We start from the raw sequence: 11,838 nt of genomic DNA, 5'->3' as shown, positions 1-11,838 counted from the left end.
CTTTTTTCAAAATAGCAGAACAGATAGCCTTGAGCATAAAATAATCTCGAAAGAAAAAGAGTTATGGAAAAATCTCATCTCTGCACTTCTCTGACATCCACACACCCACTGAAGATCAGGAATTCCAGTTTGAGAATGAAGTTCCAAAATGAAACATCATTTCTCAGATCCCAAACAAAATCAAACCCACACTAGTTCCAGTTTAGGATTTCTGCTCCAGACAGGAGCCTTCCTTTTGACTTCCCTCTTTCTGGAGCAGTGTAGTCTTTGTACAGACTAACCCTGGAAATTAAATTCATGGCTGCATTTTCAGTGTCTGCTGTAAGACTTCATAGAAGCTGAGTTCTCCATCTCATACCATCAATACCTCCTGTCTGTCACAAGGGCCAAAGCAGACCTCAGTTGTTGTCTTCAGCATTTCTGAGCTGTTGAAGAATCTTCAGGGAGATTCTTGTCTCTTGCCTTCAGTGTGTGCCAGCCATGCAGAGATACTGGAATTGCTATGGTTTTAGTGAAACAGGATGTGCTAGGTGCCCTGCCTTTTTCATGTTGGTCTTATTGCTTTTTACAAGAATATTTTCTAGAATGGTGGCACTTCAAATAATCTTAACATTTGTTTGAGATTCACTATAGAAGCTGAAATCAGAAACTACAAAATGCAGTCAAAATCCGAACCATAAATCAAAAGTGTTTATATTCCTCGCCAAGTATAAATTCATCAAAGATACTGCATGGCTTGCATCTTTCATCTGAAAAATACTTCTATAAACTGTTTATATAATTCACAATACTGTCCATTATCTTATTTCCAGATAAAAAGGAAAAAATCCCATAGCCAAAAAAGGCTAAAATTCCATGGAAGCCATTCTTGCAGTGATACCAGGTCACTTGAACACCATTGTCCTCTAGTCTCTTCTTGTATAAGAGTCCATCATCCCTCAACACATCAAACTCACAGGTCGCAATGTAGGACTCGGGGAGCTGGCAAATAATGGAATCTTCAGCTAAAAGTGGGGAAAATGTTGCTGCTAAAATTTCTTTGACAGCTTCATGGACTTCAGGTTTATATGATGTAGGTTTTGGTGGTGTGTAGCCTCTAATTTTAAATTCATCAGGAATAAGGTCAGCACTTACCCATTTTTTATACTGGTGTCTCATACTCTCGGGAACATGGCAGTTTTGTAGAACATCTTTCCAAAGTGTGGGTTTTCTGTTAAGGTAGCGAAAGCAGAAGTAGATGATCATCTTCCGGGGCAACATGGGGACAAAAGCATTCTGCTGGTAGGAGGGCAAGTGGAAGTCCAGCCCCTGGAGTCCTGGGTAAAGCAGGACCTGAGCACGTACTTTTGGCAGCTCTCTATCATTCAGCAGTATTTGGCAAATAACTGTGGCAAAATTAGCTCCACAGCTGTCACCACTAATGATGATGAGACCAGGATCCACGTGATACTCTTCTAAATTCCTCATGAAGTACAAGGTGGCACTGAGACAGTCAAAATATTGCCCTGGGTAGGGGTGTTCAGGAGCCAGACGGTACCTGAAATGTCAGAGACTGTAGTTATTGTCAGTGGAATTATATACATTCAATTTCTGGTGTTTGTAGTTGCTGTAGTAGTTATGCAGACTTCTTTTCTTAATTTTAAAGATTATGTTTGGGTTTAGCTAGTGTAGGTTGGAAGGCCAAACTAATGCTACAGCTACAGCTATTTTAGAATACTTTGCCTATAAGGGCATTTCTAAATTAAATGAAAGGTTTAAATGAAAAATAGGGATGCAATCTAAAACTAAATATTTTCAGCATATTTTTTCAGAAGAGTTTCAACTGAGAGCTGTATTCCCATAAATACTTCTATGGCAAAATGGAACTTACCCAACCGACACAACCACTGAGTTGCATTTTTTGGCCATATAGCGGCATACTCTTTCAAAGGCTCCTAGAGAGAAAGTTTATCAGAAATGATGATTTGAAAATCAAATATCCTTTTGAAATGAAAATACAGATCTCTGAACATAGGCTTTGTGGAAGGCACTGCAAGACGAGACTGATAAGGAACTCGTGCTATGGAATGTGGTCTTTACACATGAACACATTTTCTGTAGGCCACTGGCTCTAAGGGCGTCACACAAGCACATAAGGATGATGATACTGGGGAAACCCAGAAATCTGTCTGGGGTGGTCACACATCTCACCTGGTGGTCAACAACTAAGGGCAGTGTAGGCTGAGGACAAACAGCAATAAGGAGCATACAGGAATTTGAGGCTCTGGGCACTCCTTTGAGACAAGCTGTCTTAATACCTAATGCCCTTAATTAGCATTTCTTCTGTCAATTACACAAACCACTTCTTAATCCCATGATTTTAACCTTAACCATAAGAGCTTTGTGCAAGGAGGAGTTCTCTCCTTGCTTATAAAGGTGTGAGGAGCCATTTCAGTTGCTCCTTTTGTACCTGGCATTCACTGCTTCCACACTCTGTCAGTCACTTCCATTGACTCCTGTACTGTAAGAAATGGTGGATAAATCCTTCCCCGTTTAACTTCTCTCGCTTCTCATGATTTTGTAGTCACTTAATGTATCTGTCTTTGTGCATCTTTTGCAGCCTGAAGAGTCATAGTTTGTTCCCATATTCTCTGCACAGGAGCACTTTCCTCACCTAGGCAGCCTCTCCAAGTCTTTCCTGTACTGCTTTGTCCTTTTTGAGGAGTGGAAAACAGAACTATAAGCACTATACTATATTTAGATACACCATGGATTTATTACCGTGGCATTAAAAAGTTTCTTGTTTTGTCTTTCTTTTCCTACTAATAGTTGCTAGCATTTTATTTGCTTTTTGACTGCTCCTGTACACTATGCCGACATTTTCAGGCCACTTCCTACCATAATCCCAAGACCTTCCTGCAAGATCTTCTTCCTGCTCCTGCTTGGAGTCCATTGCTTCATTTATAAGGTCAGAATGCTCTGTTCATCTGTTTGACTTCTCTGCATGCCATTTCACCTGTCATTTTATTGTCTGATCCTCTGCTGTCATAAAGACATTCTGCAGATTTTCAGCCATCCATTTATGACCCTCAGAGGACTTAATAACACATCACTTTGCACCATCTTTTTTGTGTTTTAATGAATTGATTAGCAGTGTTCCCAGTACAGATATCCTTATGGGAATCTCACAGGAGCTTCCCATAACACATCTTTTTTCTGTCTTTCACTCAGCTGTAATCCAAATGAAAGACCTCACCTTGCGTGTCATGGGTGTGTAGACTCTTTAGGAGACACTTCTAGAAATGAAAGTGGGTTTTAGCCACTCAGTCTCCTTTACTCATGTATTCGCTGACTTAATAAACTTAAAACGATCAAACTGATAAAGAGTGGGTTCAGATTAAATATTAGGAAAAAAGTCTTCCCTGTGACGGTGGTGAGGACCTGAAAAAGGATGCCCAGAGCAGCTGTGGCTGCCCCATCCCTGGAAATGTCCAAGGCCAGGTAGGACAGGGCTTGGAGCAATCTGGAATGGTGGAAGGTGTCCCTGCCCGTGGTGGGGACTTGGAATGAGAACGAGACTTAACGTCCCTTCCCCCCAAACTATTCAATGACTCTAGGATATCACATCCATTTGAGAATAAGTCATAGTTATCTGTCCACTGATTCTCTTCAGAGCAGCATCTGCTAATTTACTGGTCACAGACTTCAGGCTTCTCAGGCTGCAGATTCCCAAAGCTTCCGAAAGCTTGTCATCATGTTGATTGTTTTCCTGTTATCAACCACTGAAAGGAATTGAAGCCAAAGGTCAGGTCCCACTCTCTGTGTACAGCTATGGCTGTTACATCAAGCCATGCCATGTGAACAGGGACTCACTGGGCAACTTCTGGCATGTTCTTTTCTTCCAATGAGAGGAATTCACCTGTCACTTAGATCACAGAGTGCCTGCCATCCCTGGAGCCCTCACTGCCACCCAGACTAGCTCTAGATGTGAACCTGACACTCCAGCCAGACTCCTGTGCTCTGAGTACAGCAGGCTGGGTTATCTGTGCCCCAGTGCAGAGTGGCATGGGAGTTATGTCGTGATTTCTGCACGGGGCTGAAGGATGCCAGGAAACTCAAGTCTGCTCAGTATAGTGCAGAAGCAGTACCCTTTGAAACAGTAAAGGATTCAAAACCCTCAAATCGCACTGCCTAACCCCTGGAACAAAGTCCAGATTTCCATGTTAGGGACTTTGTCTTCCAGAGAAAGCACTCAGAGCCTTGGCTGCTCAGGAGGAGATCTGGAGCACTCAGGAAGCTGAACTCCCAGCTGCTGAGACAAGGGTAGTCTCCCTGTCTGGAAAAGAAATCAAGTATCCTGTGCCATGTCACCACGAGAATTAAACTTCCCCAAATTGCTCCTTCATTATTTATATTTTTCTTCATTTGGATTCCTTGCTTGCATGAGTGAGAATTTATTTACAGATTTTTAAAAATTTATTTAAATTCTTCCTTGGACCCAAATTGTATGTTTTATAGGATAGTCTTAGTAGAGCAGCATCCCTCACTGGAATCAGAGATGGGACTCCCTTTAACAGGAGACAATACATTCTACAAATACTTTCTAGTTTGCACTGAGCAAAGACTGATGACACTGTGAAGGACAGGGCAGGCATTGATTGACACATGCCTGAAGGCAAAAGTGTTAAAGTTTGAATTTAACTTGAAAATAAAACTTGCCCATTTCTTACTAATGCTCCCAAATGTGCCAGCGCCTCCATGAAAATACAGAATTCCTCTTCTTTTACCAGTGGGTGGGCTTTTGGGCTGATAAATCCTCAAGGGTACCTCATCTACTGTGAGATCTTTGATAAGCAGTTTGGAATCTCTCCGTGGTGGTATCCCATCGAGCACTACTCGCAGTATGGTTAAATCATTGCAGATCCCCAGCCTATCCAAAATCTTTCCCTGTTGCAAAGAAAGAATTTGGAAGAAGAGGAGTAATGTTGGCTTGTTCCTGAACAGACAGCATTATCCTATGTACATGCAGTTCAATATGTAGAGGATACATCTAGATATTTGTTTTAAATTGTCATTTGAAACAGTTTCCTATCATAAAGTGGCTGCAGTTTGACTGAAAAATCTAAAGAAGCTTTTAAGATTAGTCATATTAATTTTATGAGTTAATTATACATGTTTTGGGTTCATATATCAATGCTTACAGGCTTCAGGAGCATTAATTTGCTTTTTTCTTTTTTTTTTTTCCCTTAAGCCATTTTCCTCCAGCTCCCAAATATCCTACCTAAGCAAAAAGTGAAATTCGCAGGTTTAGAAATTTAACTTACCATGACCATGGTTGTAATCAGCAAGGAGTGGAATAATCGAAGCTTTAGAGGTTGCTCAATTCCAGGTGGCAGTTCTGAGTTGAAAAAATCATATAATACAACCCCCAAAAACAGTGCTGGTATTAAAACAGGAGAAATAAAAAACATTCCTATAATTGCTAAAGTTGTATAAACGGATGCCATTTCACTTTAGTGGGAGTGAATGCTATAAAACCAGTGCTGGGTTAAGCCTTGTTTTCAAGTGCATCTAAGGTGTCTTCACAGGAGACTGAATGCTCAGTTCATATGCAGAAATTAAATGTTTATTAATGTTGCAATGCATTGTAATGCAATTTTCTCCACCCTTCTTTTGCTAATGATACTATTGGCAGCACTTGTATGCTTTCTTTGTACCCTTTACAAAAGGTGGGATTCAAACTATATGGAAGTGATTAATACTGTGAGCTCTTCACTAACAAGGAGAAATTATTATTCTTGAGGGACCCTGATTTGAAGATGGTATTTTTGGTTGGTAGTGGATTCATTTTGGATGGACATTCCTGTTGCAGTGTTAAATTTTAGTGATGTGGGGCTACTTGCATTTGTCATCAAATCATATATACATTTCTCTGAGAAGAAAAATACTCAAATCCAATTTTTTTTAATGCACTGACACATTCATGCTTTAATTTTTGTTTAAATAAGAGTACCTATGCTCAGTGTTTAAAGTCACTGCAAACCTTAATGTACACGAAGGTCTCTCCAGACACTTGAGGGTATGTTTGTAGATTGAAGCCACTTTTGTTTCAGGTAGAAGCTTTTTGGTAATTAACCCTCAGAGTTTCATATTCACTGTACTTCTTGTTTGCATTTCAGTGTAGAGGCATTATGAGTACTTGTGTATTGGTGAGGGGTTGGTAACAGTTGTTTGGTGAAGTAATTTTTCTGGCTTGTGTTCTTCTTACTAGAATTATGTTTTCTACACGATTTAAAATTTACAGCTACTAAACATTTTGTGCCTTGGCTTTTAAAGTGGAATTCCAGTCTGAAAACTGAATTAGTCTTTAGTTTCACTTGCACAGTATTTAAATCAAAACAACACTGGCAGCTGATTTGCACAACGTTGGCTTGTGATGGTAAGGATGTGTGGGATGAAGTCACGTGTAAATTTGTGCCAAGGTTTGTGAAACAGGAGGATCATTAGAACCTTTTCTGTGCTGAGATTGGCTGGTTTGGAGCCTTTCCCTTCCACAGAGCACAAGTTTGGGATGTAGTTAAAGTAGTTAAAATGTTAGACTGTAGGGTATTGAAGCCAAACCCAGATGCCCAAGGCCAGCGCTCAGCTTGTCCTAAGCTTATTAAAAGATGTTCTCCACAGGGCTCTGCAGCACAGCTGGGGCACCCAGGGGTGCTTGTGGTTTTTTGTTCTAGAAATGTTTCCCTGTAGTGTGATATTGTAGCACAGCTTGTGGGGGTCTGGTGCTTTTTTAACATACATCCCTGTAAGAACAGCACAGTTTTACTAAGTGCTAATTTCTGATGTCTGTGCCATCAGACAAAATATCCTGAAATAAATTCCCACATGGATATCAGTTCTGGAAATTGCAGCATTCTTGATGGTTTATTATATTTGAATCCTCAGAGGAGGCCATTTCTGTGCTTTCTAAAGAACCTTTAATCAGGAATAAAAAAAGTCCTAAAGGTAGTTAGTACTTCAGTGGCAGTAAATGAAACTTCTAAAGGCGACCAAAGGCAATGAGACACCTGCTATTTGTATGAGATTATGAAAGCCTGATACCAAAGAGCACATGTCTATCTGCTGTTAGCTCTATGAGCTCTTGCTGACACCTTTTTGACGCAGGACTTCTCCTGTTCAGTGAGTCAATAATTAATCAGCTTTAATTAAAACCGAAACACATCACACATGTCACCTCTGTTTTGAAACCTTGATGAACCTGATAGAGTGGAAAGAAAATTGCTTTACTGTCTTTTTATTTTAAAAGTAGATTGACAAAGGGATAGTTTGGGGTTTTTGTTCATTTGCTTTTTGTTGTTACGCCCCGGCAGTTGTCTACAGAATCTGTTGTACAGTTGTACAATCTGAAAATAAAATCTTCCAGTTCTGCATTACAGCCTTTCTTAAAGGCTGTTAAAGAAATGTTGGTGAATTAATGTGTCAAAATAATAACCTAATGTTTTAATCTCTTAATATGTTACTCTTAGAGTATTATCAGCATGTGGATTTAGAGCATGTTCTACCTCTGTGCTGTTTGCACCTCAGTCCTCCTTGTCCTGTTAACACAATGTCTGTGTTTTTCCAGAGTCAAGCAAATCCCATAGTCTGGGAGCTGCCTGGTCCTTCTGGGGATGCTTATACTGACAACTGTGTCATGATGCTTAATGCCTTATATTCCATATATTTCAGCTATTTCCAGTCTGGCCAGCCATTCCTGTACCCACAGGATGGGTAGGAATATCTATGGTCACTGTCAAAATCTCAAGTTGTTGCAAAACAGTCAGTGAGATTTTCAGTGGGTTTTTTTTTTCTCCCAGTTGTTTTTGAGGGGTAAATTGTCAAAAGAATGTTTTATTTCATTTGAATTCACTGCATGAAATGAGTGCCTCTTATCTTTGCAAACAAAAAGGTTTCTTCTCTATCTGGCAGTAGAGAGGTAGTTCTTTAAACGGGGGATGTTTGATGTGTTATGCTATAGCCATATTTTTGTTTTTCAGCAAAGTCATCCCCAAACCCCAGTTTCCACAAAGTCTTTACCTGTTGATGAGAACAGCCTTGCAATAACTAAAGGTTGATGAGATTCCACTAAACCAGAGAAAATAAGCACACCCTGGAGTTTGACATTGTAATGAAAATTATGGGCCTCATGTGGTTCTTTATTATTATAAAACAGCTACTCAGAGCTCACATATTGATTTTTTATTCATTGAATTTGGTGTTGGAGTTTAATATTGGTTAATGTAGTGCTTGATGAGTACAGAATTGGCAATAGTTGTGTAGATTCTTCCCATCTTCTCATCAGCAAACTTCCATTTATTAATTCTAAAATTCATTCTCTTCTTGATTTTTCAGCGTATTTCTAATAGTTATAATAATGATGGGAAGGGGAAGTACAGTAATGATGCCTACCCATAGAAATGTGGTCTTTGCAGGTTTTCCCAAGGCTCAGTCTTGTGGGTTTTCTAAAGCTTCTGTAGCTGTGGAATCACACATAATTTTGAAGCCTGAGGATGTGTAAAATTCATCAACTTCCTCTTAATTATTAGTGGAAGAGGCAGGAGCTCACAAACACAACACTACGCAAGGCAGGAGGGCCAGGGGAGCTGGTGCTAATGAATTCTGTGACTGTCATGAGTTATTGATTTTCTTGTAAAGTCCTTCTCTAAAATATTGCAGCACATTTCACTTGTAATTGCAGGCTGTTTCCACCGCAGTTAAGCTGACTATTGCAGAGCTGCTGTGTGTAACACAGGAAATCCTAGGAGTGACTAAAGCATGGTAGTCAGCTGTGATGTCTGAGGTAGGAATTCCAGCAGGTATAGCCAGGGAACAGAAAGCAGGAAAAAATAGCGTATTAAAAAGAAAATTTAAACCCAGAAATAATAGCTTCTCATAGAGTTATTTTTTAATGTTAATTTCAAAACTAAACATTCTGGTAAATATTATTTTCCTTGCTTTTTAAAATTATTCTTATTTTCTCTAGGTAATTTAGCAGAACAATTAGAATCTGTAGAGTAATTTCACTGACTTTGCTTTTACCATGTAGAGGATGGGAGGAACGTGCCATACTTCAGTTCACATTTCTTCATTTTATTTCAACAACTGACTGAAAGCATCTCAGACCTCTTCATGCCTGTAAGCCTGAGTCTTCTGATTTGTGAGATGGACTTAATATGCCTTTCACAGTGACAAGAAGCTTTAAGAACTTAGAGCTTAGTACATGCTCTACCATAGTGATTTTTAAGGGTGCTGTGTATTTGCTTCATCTGCCTCTGCGTTTAGGCAGCCTCCTACCTACCTTTCAGTGTCCTCCTTTTCCTTATCTCCATCTCCCCACCCAAATAAGTAGCTATTTCCTGTATGCTTTGCTCTTACAACAGAAAGCCATCTTGCACTTAGTCTGTCATAAATCTTTATTTTAGCCTTTTCTTTCTTCCTTCTCTTCCTTGAAGTCTGTCTCTTCCAAATGACTCTTAGACTAAACAGCTGCTAACAGATTCTGGAGTAAAAAGCTGTACTGTATTTAAAAAAAAAAAAAAAAGACAAATGTTATGTATTACCATTCAGTGATGGAAATTCAGATCTTGTGTTGAACAGTTCAGAGCAGGTACATTTTTGCAATACTTATTCAACTGGAAGGTTTTGTGGATTGGCATTGGGAAATGTGGAGGGATTGCTGTCTGTGTCTCTGTTGCTGTGCAGTTCTGTTCCTCAGACCAAATGACTTCTGCTCCATACACAGGGACTACAAAAAGCTGCTCTGGAACATCCACTTGGGATTTCATGGCAGGTCATCACATCAAAATGAATCTCATTAAAACAGAAGTTGCTTGAATATAAATATAACGACTTCAACTGCCCTTATTTTGCCATGGCCAGGTTTGTCTGAATCTCAGTATTCCAAATATTCAGTTTAGCAGTGTCTGCACTCTGACAGGAATCAGCAAACACAGTGAATAACTGAGACAAGGAAGACAGAAATAAAAACAGCCAGGGTTTGTAGGATTATGCCTGAGCAGGACAGAGAATGGGCATCATAGGCAGACAACAGTGCTAAGTGCTTTAAAATAAATAACTTTATTATAAATGATAGAGCTAGTAAATTTGGAATGTTTTCTAATTGCCTGTTTATTTAAAAAACGCTATGGTATGTGAGTTGCAACTGGTGTGGTATAAAGAGGTGATGTGAAGACAGCAAAGCAGATAACTGAAGTTGTAAACTTCTGTAATACACCACTCCAGATTTGATTGGTTAGAACAGGTAACCTAAAGTTGTTATGGCTTAAAATGTGCTCTCTTGTTAAACAGACAGCTTCAGGCTATGAAGGTATAAGAACAGGTTGAGTAAAATATTGAAATCAAACCACAGTTTGACCTTCGGTAATGTGTTTCAGGTACTCACATTATGTGCCCAGAGCACAGAGGTTTTCCAGGTTATTACAGACTCAGCTGGTGCTGACATCTGGTGATGGAATGATGCAGGGCAGTTTGTTTTCCCTTCTTAATTTCCTTCAGCATCTTCCTGTCACACAGAGCAGCTCAAAGAGTGTCAAGCCCTCCCAGCTGCATTGAGCTCCCCAGCACCTCACTAGTTTTCAGCTTTTGACAGTGTTCTGATCTGCTCCTGGATCCTTTTCTTTGTGCTATTAGTGCCCTTGGGCAAACTCTAGAGAGCAGCTCAAGAAATGTGTCTCATGCCCACATTCTCTGGGATTAACATCTCTGGATGGACCAGCCTTGTCTACACCCTTTTTCTGTCTGGAGGGTAGCATGGCTTGGGCTGTTGCTTCACTCAGGATGCAAACTCTGGGGGGAATTATCACCTGAGGCACTTCACCTTCCCGTGTGGAAGGAACTAGTTGTTTTTGTCAAGATGGGAAGGAAGTGCCCCAGCTAAGGAAACTTATTTATCAACATCATATTTTCCTGAGTTCTTCGTAGGCAAAAACTCATCAATAACCCAGGAGCTCTCTGGGTTTTAAAAAAAATAATTCTGTAGTATCTTCATCTTACCAACCATGAGAGGTTTGACAGCTGTCAACTTTTGTGTTAGTTTGACTCATTGTATATTTGAGTGGCAGGAATGTACTGCTCTACCACTTTATGGACAAGGTCTCACTGCTGTCACCTCAGCGTTCATGGCATGGGTTGCCCATATGGAAAACAGGCACCATTCAACAGTGTCTGTGGAAGTGTGCCTAAAAATCAGGAAAACACTGGAGAAGATTTTCTGGGCTTTATGCTTATTTGCATTGTATTCATTCAGAGATGACATATGGAAGTTCCCTATAAATTGTCCCCTTTATTCTGACTGCTATGTGAGAGTAACTAAATGTAATTCATATTGTTCTGGCAGGCTTTCTTTGCTTATGTGCTGAATGTAAATAGCCATGCAGAGCATTGCAGGAAAGCCCTTCCCTTGGTTGTAGGGTGTTTTCTGCTGGATCATTTGTCTTATATAACTGTCTCCAGCATCCTTGCCTTTGGTTATAGTTTAAATGAGCCAGTGGGGGGCAGAAAACACATAAGTAATATCAGATACAGAGTATTGTTGGAAAATTATAGAGCTAGAAATTTCCTTGACAAGAATGGTGGTAATTGTAGTGAGGGTAGGTTTCCAGGTGTTAATTTAAGCAAAAAACAGAAGTTCTGACTGTCAGTAAAATTGCATCCTCACCCTGTTTTTGTTTCTTCATGGAAATGCATCTGCCTCCAAGTAGAACTTACTGAAGAATTTAAGACAACAGAGTCTAGTGGCATGATAAGTTATTTTAATTCAGGATATAAGATTATAACAAAAACCTGAAACAATTACACTGT

At 39.7% G+C, this 11,838-nt stretch overlaps 1 protein-coding gene across 1 annotated transcript; it reads right to left on the bottom strand.

The window, feature by feature from the left end:
- Window positions 1-762: 762 nt before the first annotated feature.
- LOC134052949 (arylacetamide deacetylase-like 4) lies at window positions 763-5,489 on the bottom strand. The gene is made up of 4 exons (XM_062507710.1): window positions 5,304-5,489; window positions 4,710-4,926; window positions 1,871-1,934; window positions 763-1,537 (listed from the first exon to the last, which is right to left on the bottom strand). The coding sequence occupies exons 1-4, from the start codon at window positions 5,484-5,486 to the stop codon at window positions 763-765; spliced, it is 1,239 nt and encodes a 412-aa protein (XP_062363694.1). The 5' UTR covers window positions 5,487-5,489.
- Between the last annotated feature and the right edge of the window lie 6,349 nt (window positions 5,490-11,838).

The sequence above is a fragment of the Cinclus cinclus genome, chromosome 23, assembly GCF_963662255.1.
Source record: "Cinclus cinclus chromosome 23, bCinCin1.1, whole genome shotgun sequence".
Taxonomy (NCBI): domain Eukaryota; kingdom Metazoa; phylum Chordata; class Aves; order Passeriformes; family Cinclidae; genus Cinclus; species Cinclus cinclus.
Note: the sequence above shows the minus strand (reverse complement) of the source record. Positions and strands in the feature narration are given on the sequence as shown.

Excerpts from the sequence above, each read along its gene's own strand:
- LOC134052949 (XM_062507710.1), bottom strand. The coding sequence starts at position 5,486 with ATGGCATCCGTTTATACAACTTTAGCAATTATAGGAATGTTTTTTATT. Across the intron at positions 1,935-4,709 it reads TGGCACATTTGGGAGCATTA|GAGCCTTTGAAAGAGTATGC; the intron begins GTAAGAAATGGG and ends CTTTCTCTCTAG. Across the intron at positions 1,538-1,870 it reads TCAGTGGTTGTGTCGGTTGG|GTACCGTCTGGCTCCTGAAC; the intron begins GTAAGTTCCATT and ends CTGACATTTCAG.